Source organism: Podarcis melisellensis (assembly GCF_964234715.1).
Source record: "Podarcis melisellensis genome assembly, chromosome: 8".
In the NCBI taxonomy this organism is placed as follows: Eukaryota; Metazoa; Chordata; class Lepidosauria; order Squamata; family Lacertidae; genus Podarcis; species Podarcis melisellensis.
Genome location: NC_138540.1, coordinates 21,758,244 through 21,776,606, shown reverse-complemented (window position 1 = coordinate 21,776,606; position 18,363 = coordinate 21,758,244). Strand labels below are relative to the sequence as shown.

Below are 18,363 nucleotides of genomic sequence, written 5' to 3'. Positions count from 1 at the left end.
CCAAGCCAACTAAGTTCTACTCAGAGTAGGCCCATTGAAACAAAGAACCTAAGTGAGTCATGCCCATTAACTTCAGTGGATCTATTCTGAGTGGGGCCAGCATTGGATACAACCCTTAAGCATGGAAGATTCACCATTGCGAATGCACGAAATGTCCCTCTCCAGCTCTAATGATATAATGCCATTCAGGCGGACTGTGTGAGTGTGTTAATGATTTACTTGTGCTAGGGAAACGTAGGATAGCTAAGGCGAAGTGCGTCTGTTAGTCATTCAAGATGCAGTTTGGATATTATGCAATTTGTAAGCTGCCTCCCCTTGCACAAATCACTCTGGAGGCTGTCATAGTTCGTAAAGGGACATGATACAATAACACCGCCCCCCTTGTTACTGCTTCAGGGCTTCTAGCTCATATCCTGCACCAGGGAACTCAGTTCAGCTCCATTTGAGGAATCTTAGAAATGCTTTTTAGGAAACGAGAGCCATAGTTGAATATGAATCCTGTTTTATTATCATGATGCTTTTGTGCATGAAGTTGGGGTTGCCTTAAAAAAAACACACCTCTTTTTGAAAAGTCTCTCCAAGAACCTTAGATAACCCAGCAACTTAACTAAACTGTCTCTTTCTTCTTTCAGGAGGACGCGCTCCTTGCACGGACCATGCCCAGTGACCACATTTGGACCAAAAGCCTGCATGCTGCAGAATCCCAAAACTATCATGTAAGTGCCTCCACCTTCGGGGAAAAGGTCCTGATCCCATTCATCTGATTCTCTGCTGTTAAATAATTAAACATATTCATTCATTCCCATACATGCTTGTGTCTTCTTCAGCTGCATTCATTCATAGATTTGGCTGCCCATTTATGGCAATACAGGGTGCTGTGCTGAAATGGAGTTATACCGATGTGCTTGTGTGTTTGCAGTTACCATTGAATTGCTTGTTTGCTTCGGCCATTATTATTATTATTATTATTATTATTAATCCATTATTGCCTGAACTTACCATGAGGTGTTCTATTTACATGAGCTTTATTGCTTTGTAAAGCATGAGTAGGTTTACCCTGTTTTGATGTAGCATCTTCATAAATGGACAGCCGAGGTGCAAAGGCTTTTGAGGGCTCCCAGTTCTGATCCAATAGAGGAGGAGGCCATCTCTCAAAAGGTAGCAGGTGTTTCTTTGGGAATAGGTGTCGGCCATCAGTGGTAAACAGATGATGCTCTGCTGCAAAGCTGGTTCAGAAAGCTTTCTAGAGATGTCAGTCCAACTGTGGCCTTACCTTGCAATCTACTTTTGGGTTCTTAAATCCAGGCCATAGCCTACCAAACTGTATCAGATTAAAATTTGGGGTGTGTTAATTGTTCTGTTGTTTTACTGCATCTTAGTTATGGATACTTATATTCTAGTATTTTAATTGGATTCGTTTTATGGTGTATTATAATTACGGGTATTTATATTCTAATGTTTGTATTATCATGTGTTGTTGTTTTTAATTAATTTTTATTGAAAAATTTCAATCGGAAATAATTAACAGCGCTACTTATTGGGGCCATGTCTGCAAGTATTATGCACAATTAACGTCTGCATTGGTCTAAGCCACGCATGTCACTTTCAGTCATTGTCCAGTGAATGAAACATGGATTGCACAGAAGAGCTGATCAAAACTGTATGGCAGAGTTCTTCATACAGTTATCTAGGCCTCTTTTAAAGTTTTCCTTTGGTTTGTGGGTGTCATCAGTGGTGTAAAACATGGAGCCCATGTTCTTACTTATTACATTTCACACCCAAATTTCATCTTTTGCATGCAGTGGGAAACAAGTAAAGATTTATCGTACTTGTTTGTTTTACCACGTTCCTTTCTAAAGTGTGTGTGCGGGTTTTATAGAATGGGTGACACCTTTGTGACCAGGATGTCAAGGAATCTCATAACATGTGACAGGGGAAGGGCCATGACTCAGTAGCAGAGCGTCTGCTTTGCATACAGAAGGTTCAATTCCCAGCATCTCCAGGTAGGGCTGGGAATGTCCCCTTCCAGAAACCCCAGAGAACTGCTGCCAGTCAGTGTAAAAAAGGTAAAGGTAAAGGACCCCTATGGGACGCAGGTGGTGCTGTGGGTTAAACCACAGAGCCTAGGACTTGCCAATCAGTAGGTCGGCAGTTCGAATCCCCACAACAGGGTGAGCTCCCGTTGCTCGGTCCCAGCTCCTGCCAACCTAGCAGTTCAAAAGCACGTCAAAGTGCAAGTAGATAAATAGGTACCGCTCCAGCGGGAAGGTAAACGGCATTTCCGTGCACTGCTCTGGTTCACCAGAAGCGGCTTAGTCATGCTGGCCACATGACCTGGAAGCTGTACGCCGCGTCCCTCGGCCAATAAAGCGAGATGAGCGCCGCAACCCCGGAGTCGTCCACAACTGGCCCTAATGGTCGGGGGTCCCTTTACCTTTTAAAGGACCCCTGGGCGGTTAAGTCCAGTCAAAGGCGACTGTGGGATTGCGGCACTCATCTCGCTTCAGGCCAAGGAAGCCAGCATTTGTCCACAGACAGCTTTCCAGGTCATGTGGCCAGCATGACTAAACTGCTTCTGGCGCAATGGAACACCGTGATGGAAGCCAGAGCACACGGAAACACTGTTTACCTTTCCCCCGCAGCGGTACCTATTTATCTACTTGCACTGGTGTGCTTTCGAACTGCTAGGTTGGCAGGAGCTGGGGCAGAGTAACGGAAGCTCACTCTGTCATGAGCATTTATACCGCCGAGCTTCCAATCAGCAATCCCAAGAGGTTCAGTGGTTTAGACCCTGCAGTGCCACCTGCGTCCCTAATGCCAGTCAGTGTAGACAACACTGAACCAGATGGACCAATGGTTTGTATAAGGCAGCTTCCTCTATTCCTCTGTCTTAAGCAAAGGGTTGCTGCTGATCAGTGTAGACAGCAACTGAGCTAGCTGGATATAAGGCAGCTTCCAGCATGCCAGCCAGCTTGTGGTTGCTTTTAAGACTAATCATGCTAGCTGGGACTGATGGGAGTTGTAGTCCAAAATATCTTGAGGGCACCAGGTTGGTGAAGGTTGTTTTAGATCAACTTGGGTTGAGTCCTGATACGGGTGTTTGAAACATTATCCTCCTGTTTGCTTTTGGCAGACCAATCTTCCCCACCCTTCACTTTGTTTAATTCTGGTCCAGAGGGATGGATGGGAGTAAACACTATGCAATTGGGTGAACTAGCTTAGTCAATGCCACCTCGAACATCACCTGCCAGGAGACACTGTTAATATTTGTCTAGCTCTAGCACAACACTTATTGAATGGAGCGGCCTGCGCTCTTAATTTTCTCTCTCTTTTGTGTCCTACTCCTCTTCCTCCTTGGTCTGTACTTTCCCAAACCAAAAGAAGCAGGGTGTGGGTGAGTCCACTTCCTCTTCCAGTTGCTTCAAGGTGTGGTTGACCGTCAGATTTTTACAGATGTTGGTCCTTTTTTTCTAAATCGCATTATCTTCTGCTTAGCACACCCCTGGCTCAGCCACTGCCCCACCGTAATAGCCAAAGGCAAGCTGACCATTCAGGGAAGTCCCATAGCTCAGTGGTTAGAGCATCTGCTTTGCACACAGAAGGTCCCAAGTTCAAAACCTAGTATCTCCAGGTGGGGCTGGGAAAATCCCCCAAGTCTGAAACCCCGGAGAGCCACATTCAGTGACTATACTAAACTAGATGAAGCAATGATCTGACTGCATAAGGCAGCTTCTTATTTAAATCAACCTTTTATTCAGAAGCATGAGGACTAGAAAGTTAGTTTATCCTTAGGGAAAAGGATATCCCAGTGTTAGAGAATCCATTTACTGTAGCATGTAAGAGGCAGTGCTAGAAATTAGCCAGGGTCCAATTGCGACCACGTGAAGATCTCTGGAGACCAGGTTGACGACTTGGGAAAGCAAAATGCCACTTTGAGAAGGATGTGAAATATTTTCCCTCAAAGCTTGAATTTGTTTTATTTTGGATTGTTTTATTTACTTTTTTAATGTGTTGTAAACTACTTTGAGATTTTTTCTTTAAAATGAAAAGCTGTAGAAATGAAATTAATAATAATAATAATACTAATAAATTGCAAAAAAAAACAGCACCCAGACATTCCACTGTGGCGACTGTAACCTAGATTTAATTTGCCATTTGGCGATTAAATTAGATATCTGAGATTCTAACACTGCTAGAAGGTCCCAGTTTCAATCCCCAGCATCCCCAGGTAGGGCTGGGGGAAATACCTGGAACCCCGAAGAGCTGCTGCCAGTCAGTGTAGGTAATACTGAGACAGACACTCCAATAGCCTGACTTTGTATAAGGCAGCTTCCTGTGGCTCCTCTCTCTTGCCCACCTGCCAATTTTAGCACACAAGGGAGTGAAGGGAAGAGGTTTGCTGACTGGCAGGTGAGTGGACAAATAACCTGTCTTGTGCAGATGAGACCTAACAAATCACCTGCTCTCTGTTTATCACATCCCTGCAGAGAGTATCTTACAAGCACACTCCACTTCTTTTGCACCCCGTGAGGATTCAATCTGCCTCCTACGGCTTGGGAGCCGAAGGGTTAAGGGATGATTGCCACTTACTCAACTTTGGACTTACATCATGCATTTTTATCACCAGATTCTGGCAGCTGAGCAGCCGCTGCTGCTGCTGCTCCTCCCTCTGGGGCGAGCAGGGATATAATGACAGCATGTGTTGAGATTAGTCCAGCCCAGAGGCTTTCCAGGAGGCACTTAGAGCTCTTTAATTGCCCAGACAGACAGCAGATCGTAACCCCAGCAGTCTAGAATAGCCTTCAAGCTAGGGAGCCGCTTTGCCAGGGAAGAAGGGAGAAGGCAGCTGAGCTTTTAAAATTCTACCGGGAGATCTTCATCCTTCTTCAAAACTTGACTTTTTTTAAAAATACATGTAGCTTCAAAAAATATTTTTTATGCCCCACCCCCTGCGCGCGCGCACACACACACACACACACACACACACACACAATTTGAAAGCTGTGCTCTCTCTCTCCTGTTGCCTTTTAATAAGAGGAATTTAACAAAATCCAAGATTAAACTTGCAGTGGCTTCCCAAGTGTTGCATGAAGGCACACTAAGCCGTCTGGTGTTGATTAAACCTCTTTTGTGGGGTTTCCCCCCACTTTTTTTTTTGTAATCTGTTGTTTTGCAGACTGACCTGGCGGAAAAAAATTGAACATTTAACAAATACGCTAAGTTTTTGCTCCTCCTTTTTCTAACCTGGTAGTTTTTGGGATCCTTTTGTTTAAGCAACTTTTAGCCTCCTTTTTATGGGGAACTGCTTCTTTATGAAATGGCAAGGCTGGTTTGGTTTGGTTTCATTTCTTTTTGACCAAAGCAATCTGAAAAGAGAGGCTATCTGAACTTGGCGGGCGTGATGTTCTTTGCAAGGTAGTAGTTCGGCTCCAAAAGATTATTTCAAGGCTTCTTTTTCTGCTGTTGAGTCTTGCTGTGTCTTTCTCTCTGACTCGTGCAAAGAAAAGCAATGAAGATATTTCAGCGTATTAACGATCGCTCCTTTGGAAGCTCCGCTTGGAAGTGGTGAGTAGACGGGGGGAAAGAGGTTTTATCCACCTTTCGTGTTATGAGCCAAACCTTCAGTTAGTTTCAGTGGTGGCTTGGATTTCTTTAAGTGGGGCATGGAGCTATGTCCAGTGCTATTCAGAGTAGACCCAATGAATGGACTTGGGTCCATTCATTTCAGTTGACTTAAGTAAGGTTTCATTGGATGCAACCCATAGTCGCCGCAGAGCTGATATGTAGCTCTACAAACTGATCCAGATAGGTTGAGCAGATTGTGTTGAAATCCTTTATGCTTTTCCTGGTCCCCCAGGTATGAGGAAGGGGTGGTTTTCTCGTCTGAAACCCGCTTTACGGCAGCAATGCAAGTTCCTGGCACGGCAAACTGAACTCTGCCGTGGGAATCTCCCTTTCCTTAGGGCATTCTTGTTCTCACCCTGGCCAGTAAAAAATCAGTCACCAAAGGACTCCTTCCTTCAGTTTCTTCCTCTTTTTTTATTTTTAGATGTCTTCATGTGCATTCCCTCCACCCACCAAACCCTTCATCAGGGCTATTCTGCGGTCTGCCTGGCATTCTGCATTTTGCGCAAGAGTGGGGTATCCAGCAACGGGGGGGAAGAAACTGTGTAGAGAATAAAATAATAACATCAACTCGTTCCACATTCTGGATTCAAGACAGAGTTGGCTGGGGTTGTGGTAGTGGTGGGAATTTGCCCCTTTTGTATCCTTAGCTCTTCCTCTGGGGAAGGGTGGGCTAACAGGTGTCCCTCCAGATGATGATGATGAAGAGCAGCACTGGGTAGCTCAGTTGGTTAGAGCTTCGTGCTGATTACACCAAGGTTGCAGGGTCAATCCCTGTACGGAACAGCTGAATATTCCTGCACTGCAGGGAGTTGGACTCGATGATCCTCAGGGACCCTTCTAGCTCTACATTTCTATGATTCTAAGAAGATGGTGATAACCATTTATTATCGGCTCTTCATGCTGAGGTCTCAGGGCAGATCACAACAATTAAAACACAACATTAATATCGAAACACAATATTGGGCTGCAGCACCCATCATTCCTGACTGTAAGGCATACTGGCTGGGTCTGATGCAGAGGCTGGGAGTCCAATGTTATCTAGAAGCCTACAGGTTTCCCATCCCCTGAGCTCGGAGCTTAAGAGCGGCAGTCTCACAGCAAACCTTGTGTCACAGTGAGGTTAAAAGAGTCTGCCTAAGGCCACCTAAGGTAAGGGTTTTTGCAGGGCGAGAGCTGGTGGCGGATAGGAATCCACCCAGTTTTTCTGTGGCCAAGGACGTCTGGCTTCTGTGACGGTGCAGGGTTGCCTAGGTTGACTCCCGCTGTGCTCGGTCTCCGAGGTCGGAGACAGGAGTTGTTTCTGAATATCAGTTGCTGGAAACCGCAAGAGGGGAGAGAACTCTTGTGCTCGGGTGCTACTTGCGGGTTTCCAACAATGGGCATCTGGTTAGCCACTGTCAGAATAGGATGCATGGGCCATTGGCATGAGCCAGCAGGATATTCTTACGTTATGTTCCTATTATTTTTTAACAGCGTTGCTCTTCTCAGAACAAATAAGAGTTTCTTATAATTAACTATTAACCACAAATTTAGATACTTCTGCAAAATCAAAGTAGTGTAACAGTGGTTTTTGAAAGGAACAATACCGGAATCGAAGCAAGTTCCTATACATTTCACCAATGTTCAGTAATGTCTCTAGAAATCTACATGATTCACTGAACCACTACTTCCCGGAGGCTTTCCTCTTGCAACAGCAGGGTCAGTTGGCAGTTTTGGGTTTTGTTTTTATTTTTTAAAGGAAATGAAGCTGGAAATTAAGTAATAAAGACCATGTTCAGGGACCAATATACAACCAGTACAGGGATACGTGAGTGGACTTGTATGTATAAATTATGACGTTCAAGTCAGTTCTTGAGGTTCTTGGGTAAAGATGTCTGCGTATGCTGACCAGAGCTTTAAATATATGTCCTTCCACCCAAGTTTGTGATAAAATACTACTTATTATTGATTATAAAATCTTCCCAACCTTCCTCCGAGGAGCTCCCCTGTTTTTATTTTCACAGCATCTAGTGAGGTTGGTTAAGGGGAGAGATAGTGACTGGCCCACGATCATCTAGTAGGCTTTGAGAATGGCTGGGGATTTTGAACCCATGTCTCTAGCTCGCTAATACTCAAGAGAAATGCCAACTGATTGGAGGATAATCAACTGTAGAGAGCCCCCCTCACCTGACATATTCTGGATTAAGGAGGTGGCTCTCCAGAAAGACGTAAGATCAAGACTTATTGGCTTAAACCCTACACTAACCTGGTGCTCTCTAGATGTGTTGGACTCCAACTCCCACCAGCCCCAGTTAGCATGGCCAATGGATAGGGACAATGGAAGGTGGAGTCCGAAACATCTGGAGAGAACCATATTGGCTGCTCCTGCTCTCAACTTACCGGTAATGGATTGGATGGCTTTCCCCAGTGCCTCCGTTGCAAACTTTTGTGGTCAAGACGTTTCCCCACCACTGTATGGTCTTGGAATTCCCACCCTCTGAAAACTGGTGGGGAGAACATTAGGGTCTTTGAGAACTAGAAATGGGATAGTGCAGGGATTCCAACTCCCATCAGCCCCAGCTGGAGTGTCCAGCGCTCAAGGATGATAGGAGCTGTAGTCTAGCAATGTCTGAAAGGCCAAAGGGCTCCGTCCTTGAACTAGGCCATCACTTGCCTTTCCAGCTACTGCCATCACAGCTCTGCCTTCTTTTAAAGCAGAGATAAGGAACCTGTCACCCCCTGGGTGTTGCTGGACTCCAACTCCCATGAGCTCTGTCCATCGTGGGATGATGGAAATCATAATCGAGCAATGTCCGGAGGGTCACTGCTTTCCACATTCTTGGGATACTGTGTGTGGAGGCAAGTTCCACCTTCCTCCAGTTTCTTTGGAAGGTGTTGTGGATAAAATGCAATCAAAAATTGCATGATCTTCAGAACAGCAGGACTGGAGGAAGACCTTATTTGCTTGAATAAGGAAATATTGGAGGCGCATATTATAGGAGGAGGAGGAGTTTGGATTTGATATCCCGCTTTATCACTACCCGAAGGAGTCTCAAAGCAGCTAACATTCTCCTTTCCCTTCCTTCCCCACAACAAACCCTCTGTGAGGTGAGTGGGGCTGAGAGACTTCAAAGAAGTGTGACTAGCCCAAGGTCACCCAGCAGCTGCACGTGGAGGAGCAGAGACACGAACCCAGTTCACCAGATTACGAGTCCACCGCTCTTAACCACTACACCACACTGGCTCTCTCTATAGTGGGAAGGGGGGAGAGATATACACACCAAGTATGTATCAGAGGATCACCAAAGCATGTGCCATCAGGACACAACATCATTAAAGCTAGAAGTCAGGTCATTCGTTATTCAGATCTAGAAATCCCCCACATTACTTTCTCATGCATGAACTCTTCGGTTGAGGCAACTGGCTAAAATGTTTTAAAATGTTTTAAATGGTTCTAATTTTGGTTCCTCTGTTTTGTTTTTGTCGGGTTGATGTTGGTTAAATGTTCAATTGAGGTTGGCAGTTATTTTAATTTGGGTATAATTGTAAGCTGTTTATTATTGTTGTCATTGATTTCTATTGATTTATTGGGTTGTTTGTTGCTCATATAGGATATTTTGGGTTTTTTAAATGTTTGATGCTTTGTTGTGTTTTTTATATATGCTATAAGCCACCCTGAGTGGCTGGGGAAACCAAGTAAGATGGGCAGTATATGAATTAAAAGAATATTATTATATTATTATGCACTCTTGCAAATTGCATACGGTGCTAGAATGGTGCAGGAGAAACCCAAGCAGCTGTTTAAGAGCTGTCATATCCTTCTGGCTGCCGGTGACGCACCTTGAGATCCTAAGGATTGACTCCCTTCCCACCAAGCATGACTGAGATACCTTGACAGCACCTCTGGAATTGCATGATGCACCTACCTGGGGTGGCAAGCTTTGCTGCCCTAATAAAAGCCCAGCTCATTAAAGATGGGGAAAGATGGGTGCGAGAAGGAGATTAGGGAACACAAAGTCCAGGACAGCATTGGGACATCGGTTGATCTGAAGGTAGTTCAGAGAGTTTGGCTGAGCTTAACTCCTTAAGCTCTGCTTGTTGAAGGAGCGCTTGCTCTGATCCAACCAAGCAGGTCAGCATTTTGCCTGGGACAAGTAATGCCCCCCCTTTTCTACAGCTTGTTGCACACCAGGCAGCTCAGGTTATCGAGTGACACGTTGGCATTTGTGCAGAGGGGGCCTGCCGTGGTGTCTGCAAGACATAAGGGTACCAAGACTAAGTGTAAGGTAAAGGGACCCCTGACCATTAGGTCCAGTCGTGGCCGACTCTGGGGTTTGCTGCGTTCATCTCACTTTATTGGCCGAGGGAGCTGGCGTACAGCTTCTGGGTCATGTGGCCAGCATGACTAAGCCGCTTCTGGCAAACCAGAGCAGTGCACGGAAACGCTGTTTACCTTCCCGCCGGAGCGGTACCTATTTATCTACTTGCACTTTGATGTGCTTTCGAACTACTAGGTTGGCAGCAGCAAGGACCGAACAACGGGAGCTCACCCTGCCGTGGGGATTTGAACCGCCGACTTTCTGATCGGCAAGTCCTAGGCTCTGTGGTTTAACCCACAGCGCCACCCGCGTCCCAACTAAGTGTAGTGCCTGCCAATTCCCTGTAATTATTATTAGCATTATATCTTATTAAATTTCTGTTCTGCGAGTTCTCCCCAAAGAAGCAAAGCAATGCAATTAAAAGCAAAAGCATCTTAAAAACACATCTGTGAAGCAGGCCTTGGGAGGCGGTGTTCTCATCTCAACCAGCACCCAGGTGGGGTGGGTGAGGAGCAGCTTGAATCCTCTGCGTTGTGCAGAGAGAGGAATGTATGAACAGGCTTTTGAGCATCAGAAGTATGTTAACCCATGGTAGTACCTAAGCAAATAATATTTTGAACCACAAGTTTTAATGTTTGCATCTGAGCAATCATAGCTTAATGATTTCTGGACAGCTTTCTTTTAGTGTCCAAGAATAAGAAATGAAAGGTGAGTTGTACCCGGGGAACTTCAGCCAAAAGGGTGGGGCAAGGAGAGAAAATACACATTGTGTTCTTCAGTACTTACAGAAGAAGCTGCTCAATTGGACCATTAATCCATCTAGCTCGGTACTGCGTTCACATACTTGCACTTTCTCTGGGAGACCTACCTGGATAAGCCAGGAACTGAACATACCTTCTGTATGCAAAGCAGATACACTATTACTGACCTACAGTCCTTTCCTTAAGACATAGGAAGCTTCCTTCTACCGAGTCAGACCATTTGTGCATCTAGCTTGGTATTGTCTACACCAGTGTTTCCCAAATGTGGGTCTCCAGCTGTTTTTTTACTCCAACTCCCATCATCCCTAGCTAGCAGGACCAGTGGTCAGGGATGATGGGAATTGTAGTCCTAAAAGAGCTAGAGACCAGCACACTGGTCTACCCTGACAGGCAGTGGCTCTGCAGGGCTTCAGGCAGGGAGCCTCTCAAAACCCTAGTGGGAAGTTCCAGAGATTGAACCCAGGACTTTCTGCATACAAGGAAGATGCTCTACCATTTAGCTATGGCTGTTCCCTAACATTTCAAATAATACTTTAAAAATAATAATTGTCCAGTATCACCTTAGAGACCAACTATGTTGCATGCACACAAAAGCTTATACCAAGAACAAAATTAGTTGGTCTCTAAGGTGCTACTGGGCAATTTTTTTATATATCTTGAGTGCGTCAGACCAATATGGCTACCTACCTGAATTTCAAATAATACTTAAATATGCCCTAATAGTTTTGAATTGCCTGTGTCACTACAAGGTCATTGGTCCAAAAAGTTTCTTTCTCTGCTTCTGCCTCTGAATATTGAGCACAGAATTGAGGTATGAAGCCTTCTTCCTTTCCCAGAACACAGCTCCCTGGGCTGAAGGTGTTTAAATGCTTCCCTTAAGTCCTCTGCACATAGAGAAAGCAGCCTGTCAGGGAGAAGGCTATTCCAAACACTTCTTTAGCATCATGCTAGGGCTGCATGGGCGAGGGTCTTGTTTTGTTTTTGTAGATGATGATGAGGAGTTGTGGCAGTGTAACCAGGAATCGGCAGGATGAATACCAGTTCCTGAGACTCACAAGGGCTCTTCTTGTGTTCTTATCATCTTCCACCTGCAACCGAAGCAGCACACTCTAGGAAAAGCTTGCTGTCTCTCAGTCGTGCCAAATGCAGAGCCAAGTTCGCCCGTCGTTTTCTCGTGAGGAGTGCTAACGTGATTTGTCTCAGGGACTTCAACCTGCTTCTTTCCTGGCTTTGTGTTTTTGCAGGCACATTCAGGACCCAGCAAGCCAGCGGTTGACATGGAACAAACCTCCGAAGAGTGTCCTTGTTATAAAAAAAATCCGGGACGCCAGTCTCCTGCAGCCCTTCAAAGACCTCTGCATCTATCTCACAGAGGTAGGCTGGACTTCTCTCCCTTAGTGAGCTCAAGCCAGGATCTCCAAAGAATTTTAGTGGGGTGGGCTTTTTAAAGTAGGGTGTTCTTACGGGCTACAGAGATGTGTCTTGAAGCATGCTGACAGTGCTCAGGAAAGTTCATCCAGAGTCAGGGCTTCCACGACCTACATCTCAGGGGTGAGGAACCTGTGGCTCATGTTGTTGAACCCCAGCCCCCATCAGCCTTGGCTGGCTTATGCCATTGATCAGGGGAAGCTTAAACCATTTTTAAAACCCATAACAAACCAACCTTGGCTGCAAATAAATGCCAAGGAGAGTTTGAGGTGGCCGGCATGTGCCATTTCTATCTATCCAAGAGGATTTCACAGGCATGAACTGTTTGCTTGGGTTTGGGGTTGTCAAAAGACTGCCTCACACATAGGAGCTTTTTCAGAGTTTCAAACTAAGTCCAGCTGAAAATTTGTATTGCTGTGATCTCCTTGGTATGGATCACTTCGCTCCTTCACGAAACCGAAACCGCAGTTCCTATTGTCCCTTCAGGAGGAATCTCAGAGTGGTTAAACTGGTTTTGCCTTTGTGCTTTTGCCCATTCATGTCTTTCATCTGCTTCCAATGTTGTGGGAGAGCCTGGCAACCCTGATCTCCTCTCTCTTGTACTCAAATGGTCACTCTGTTGATGTGATTCCTCCTTACCTTTTGAAAGTTACTGCACCTATTTTATTACTCACAGATAAAATAATATAAGACAGCTCTCTGCATTAAAGGGGAACAGCCATAGCTCAGTGGTAGAGCAGCACATGGTTTTGCATGCTGCACAAGGTCCATGTGCAGGCTAGGAAGGGTTGGGGTAAACTTTGTGAAGGCTGGGAAAGTCACTGCCAGTTACTCTGTTTTATTATTACATTTCCACCTGGCCTTTCTGCCTAGGAGCTCAAACTGGCCTACACACTTATACATGAAAAATATTTGAAAGATGATTAACAGCAGCTACAAAGAAATGAGAACACACGTAACTCCTCCATGTCTGGATAGGCTTGCCTAAACAAAAATGTTTTAAGCAGGCTCTGAAAAGAATACAATGAAGGTGTCTGCCTGGTGTCAATAGGCAAGGAGTTCCAAAGTGTAGGTAGAGTGGTTTTTATCTGAGATTATAAAATGCTTTGTAGGTGTCAGGGGCTGGTCTGGATTGGAAGACTGGGGAATGCAATTGCAGGAAGAGCAGCTCCTAACAGAAGAGGAGGGGGAATATTCGCCCCCCCCCCTTCCAGCGCTTCTAGAAGCAGAGAGACAGGCAGACACAGCTATGAGATAGTAGCTAAGCAACCAGAAGGGAGGGAGCGGCTGGTCAATACATCAGTTGAGAGCGGAGGGGGACCCCCTCCCTCTCCCCAAACTCGGAGGTCCAAGCATGTCAGAGAACAAAGGAGACGCAGAGGAAGAGGGACTTCTCTTTGGAGTAGGCAGCTGATATCCTTGCGGAGGGTTGCCTGTTTGTGCTTGTAACATAATGCTGAAATAAAAGGACTATAAATCTACCAAATGCTCATTAATTCTTATCAGTGAGCCAGCAGAAGGGAGAGGGGAACTCCCGTACTTGACAGTAGGAGAATTTCCTCAAAAAGTGGGGTATGTTTTTTTTAAATAAATACAAATTAATGCCACTTGTTTCAAGAGGTCATGCTTCTGTTTTTCACTCAGTGTTAAGATAGTTTTAATTACATTGGTATCTTTTCCTCCCCACCCTTCAGGTGAACAACATGATTGTCTACGTAGAAAAGAAAGTGTTGGAAGACCCAGCCATCATGAACGATGATAGTTTTGGACCAGTGAAGAAGAAATTTTGCACTTTCAGTGAAGGTAAATATATATATAGTGAGAGAGGTTGTGTTTTGCATGTAATGGGGCTAGAGATGCAGCAGAAATTTGGTTTGGTTTGCATTTTAATATACAAACTACCTAGTGTACAGTTCCTGGAAAAATCTGTGAACCAAAACACAGCTGTGTCAAAATCCACTCTTCTCCAAATTTTTTGATCAGTTCTCCAGTCAAATGATGTGGTACAAGCATGCCTGTATCAGGCAAAGGTGTGCATAAACTGTATATATTAGTGAAAAGTGGTTTTTTGGGGTTTATTTTGCATAATAAACCACACTGCACACAGACCACATGCCAGAGCATGCACAGCTCAGCCTCTCCCATTTTGCCCCTTTCCTTGAGTAAGCTTTCTTGGGTTGCCAAGAAAGGGCTAGCATAGCGCTGCCTCCAAGCCCAGGGGTCATGGTTTGTTTCCTCCTAACAAGGCACAGTCAGTGCATCAGCAACAAGCCATGGTTTAAGCTCCACTAGCGATCGTGGTTTGTTAGGGCAGAACAACCCAGAATCCTGCATTTGGCTGCAATGCTAAGCCATTGCCTTCTTTGATTCTTTACCTGCTTGTGCAGGTAGAGCGAAGTAAGAGCACAGGAGCACAGAAAGCTTCATTATACCAAGTCCAGCCATTGGTCCATCTAGCTCAGTGTTGTCAACACTGGCTGGCAGCAGCTCTCCAGGATTTCAGACTGAATACATTCCCAGCCCAGCCTGGAGTTACCATAGTTTGAACCTGGGACCTTCTGCATGCAAAGCAGGCGCTATGCCTCTGAGCTATCACCCTTCCGTGACCTATAGCAATTAAGCTGGGTCCGCAGTATGGTTTATGAAGCTTGTAACTTTCACTTACCATAACATGCAAATTCAGGCGCTGTGTCTGTTTCCTTAAAGAAGGAAGGCAAGTGCAGTCAGATAAGAGCCAGAATGAGCAGGTAAATGGGCTAAAGGAGGGTCAAGCGAAAAGCCGCAATCTGTTTATACCGCTGTATTTCTGCCCTTTTAAACAGATAGGATTGGAATTTTTAAAAATCGTATTCCGTGCTTTCAAACTCCTTTTCTTTCTTAGACTACGATGATATCTCCAATCAGATAGACTTTATCATCTGCCTGGGAGGAGACGGGACCTTGCTTTATGCCTCTTCACTCTTCCCGGTGAGTTTTAAGTTCACCATCCTTCCCTTGCCTGCAATCTCTTGCTTATGAAGTCCACATGGGATGCTTTGTGATGGTTGCCTGTTCTTCCACAGGCCCTTAACACTAACTTTTGGCTCTTCCCCACTCAGTATTCACTTATGTGCCTCCCTTTCTGCCCTGCCCATTTATAAGGGCTTGATGTGGCTGTAGTTAAATATAAGTTGCTGCTTTTAAACATGTCTTCTTCTTCTTCTTCTTCTTCTTCTTCTTCTTCTTCTTCTTCTTCTTCTTCTTAAAAAGAGGGTGGGAGGACTAGAGCTGGGCGATATCTGGTTGGCATCATCGCGATATATCACCAGCTGAACATCACAATATATTGATATATCACAATGTCTGAAATAAGGATGGAACTATGTAGAGGTGAACAGTAGGGCTGGACAATATCTGGCTTTCAGCATTGTGATATATCCCCAGCTAAACACAGTGATATACCAATACATCATGATGTCTGAAATAAGGATGGAGCTATGTAGATGCATTGGCTGGCTTCACGGTTTTTCTTGCATTGTGTTTTTTTGCATAGCACACGCACACACATATTCTGATTTGCGATATGTTGTCGGGCGAAAAATTATGAAACTGCTATCACGATATGGACGTCAAACTGTTTTTATAGACTGCCCAAGATTCCCACCCCCCGCCTTTGTTTCCCTCCTTTCCCCCAGAACTCGGACTCACAAATATTAAAACCAGCACAGATAAAACGCAGATAGCTAAGAGCATATAAAAGATAATAATTTTAAAGTGATTAAACTTGGAATAGAATTAAAATGAGGTGAAAATAAATCTATTAAAATGCAGATTGGTTTTTTAAAAGCACAGCACTATTACAACCCCTTTCCTTAAAAGCTGCCACTTCCCCAAAGCCTCCTGGAATAAAACAGCCTCCACCTGTGAGTGGAAGGACAAAGAGGGAGCCACTGCAGCCTCTCTAGGGAGTTAAAGATTTTGGGGAAGCCATGGGGCAGCTCCTGCGACCCACCCAAACGTGCCTGCGAGGGTGGCAGGACTGAGAAAAAGGCTGCCACAGCTATACAGTGAAGCTCCGCCAACTTTGGTTTCCCTTTTAGTCCAAGAGTCGCCCAACAGTTGTAGGTCCATTTGGATTTTTGAGTGGGAGCTGTGCCCTCGCCGATCTCTTCCCCTCCCACCCCACCGAGGGAGAGGCAGAAAGAGAGAGATAAAAGACAGAGTTTGCTTCTCCAAGGCATCTGTGCAAAACTCTGATCCGGTAGAATTAATCTGAGCCTCGATGAAGCCCAAAGAGCTGGAAGAGGAAACCAGAAAGTGCCACTTTCCAAACTTCCTTCTTCAGTAATATGTACTTTCCGAGGGAGAAGAAGGTCATGTCTTTGCTACCGCATGACCAAGAGGGTAGAAAGGGGAAATTACCAGAGGAAAGTTTGAAAGATTATTGGAGGTTAGATACTCAGGAACAGATTTTAGATGAAGATTGGGAAAGAATCTTTCGACAACCACCCTTTGTTGCGACCTCTAGGATAATCCTGGAACAGGGGTTGAAGCTGGTAAAAAATGGTATTATACACCAGTAAGGTTATATCATATTACAAAATATGGAAGTAAGAATTGCTGGAGGAAATGTGGAGTGATGGGAACATACAGTCATATGTGGTGGGATTGTCCGTTAGCTAATGAATTTTGGAAACAGATTGGTATAGAAATATCGGGAATTGTGGGAAGGAACGTGGAAATAACTAAATTAATGGTTCTTATTACCCTGAGTAATATCGAGTTAAAAACAAAAGAGGAATGCAAATGGGTAAAATTGATGGTAATTGCAGCCAGACAGGTGATAGCGAGTAATTGGGAAAACGCAGAAGAGCTAGGGGTGAACCGATGGAGGAAAAAACTGAATAATATTATAAATTTGGAATACCTAACTGTGAAGATACATAGAATGAAAGGGTTTAAGATCAGTGGGAAAGAGGAGGATTGGTTTGAGAAGATATTGAATTATTTGAGGTTTGAACAATTTAGGGCAATTAAAATGTTAAAAGTTAAATAAACCTGGTGGAAGGAGGAGTGTTAAGGTATATAGAAGTGTACATATGGTTAATTTGAATATGTTATTACTGAATATTATTGAATATGTATATTATTGAATATTTTATACCCAATGTATCAGCCGCCTGGGGGTGGTTTCACTGTTTGTGTTTTGGTGGTTGGTAAAAATAAAAAAAAAATATTAAAATTTAAAAAGAGGGTAGAAAGGAGGAGGAGGTGGCTCTGGGGTCATGCTTTGCAGAGGAAGACCTCAAGGGTGCTCTGTTTTAGGCTGCCACATGTGAACCGGTGGGCTACTAAAAAAATTGTTGGGCCCCAAATTGTTGGGGATGCCGATCTATTTTGGGCATCCACATTTTTGGCACAGAACTATTAAAAGCAGAATGTGATGAAACCGTTAAAAGCTATGGCTCCTGAACTCCAAGACCAAGGACAGTTTGTGCCGCTTCTGAATGCTCTCCCCTTTCCCCCCTTTTTCCCGCCAGGGCAGCGTACCTCCCGTGATGGCTTTCCACCTGGGTTCCCTGGGATTCCTTACCCCGTTCAATTTCGAGAACTTTCAGTCCCAAGTGACTCAGGTTATTGAAGGTAAGGGTTTGTGCTGAGCTGGTCACTTGCGCTGCTTATGCAGAAGTAATGCTGGCAGCATTTTTATAAAAAAACAAAACAAATTATAGCTTTTGGTGTTGTTTTAATAAATTTTTATTAGATTTTCCACAGTGATAACACAAACCACAAAGCAAAATGATACACAAAAACAGAAAAAGAAAAAAGAAGAAAGAGGGGAAGAAGGGGGGGGGAACAATAAACAGATAAACAATAACAACAAACTTAATTCTTCACGAATCCAACCTTTTAAACATCTTGGTTGACTTCCTCAAATCCCTCCCTTCTGAGTTTCCTTGTAATTAAAAGTAACAGCTTTCCAATATCATTATTAAACTAAAACAATTTCCAATTATAGTCCATGCAAGTAAGGAAAACAAATTATGGTTTGTTAGAAACCTCTGCTGCTTTGTGGGATATCTTCGGGAGAAGAAAAGGCTCAGGAGTAAACACCACACAGATCAGGAGTTGAGTCCTAAGGCGGTTGGATGGTGTTTTGTATGCCTCCTTCTGGCAACTCCTGCAGCCCAGCTGGTGCCAAACGTATTGCTCTCCTTTCCTTTGGACCACATCAGCGAGGCTGAGAGGGGGTTATTGTCATCTGCTCA

The 18,363-nt window shown here is 44.5% G+C and overlaps 1 protein-coding gene across 5 annotated transcripts in view; it reads left to right on the top strand.

Annotated features, from left to right (window-relative positions):
* NADK (NAD kinase) overlaps window positions 1–18,363 on the top strand; it is a 52,501-nt gene that overhangs the window by 22,324 nt on the left and 11,814 nt on the right. For 4 of the 5 annotated variants that reach the window (XM_081923719.1, XM_081923718.1, XM_081923717.1 and 1 more), the window contains 5 exons: window positions 633–716; window positions 11,932–12,061; window positions 13,810–13,918; window positions 14,997–15,082; window positions 17,635–17,737. In XM_081923719.1, the coding sequence (XP_081779845.1) occupies window positions 633–716; window positions 11,932–12,061; window positions 13,810–13,918; window positions 14,997–15,082; window positions 17,635–17,737 (512 nt within the window). Of the gene's footprint in view, window positions 1–632; window positions 717–5,015; window positions 5,566–11,931; window positions 12,062–13,809; window positions 13,919–14,996; window positions 15,083–17,634; window positions 17,738–18,363 lie in introns of those variants that run through there. The other variant, XM_081923721.1, reaches the window with a different exon arrangement.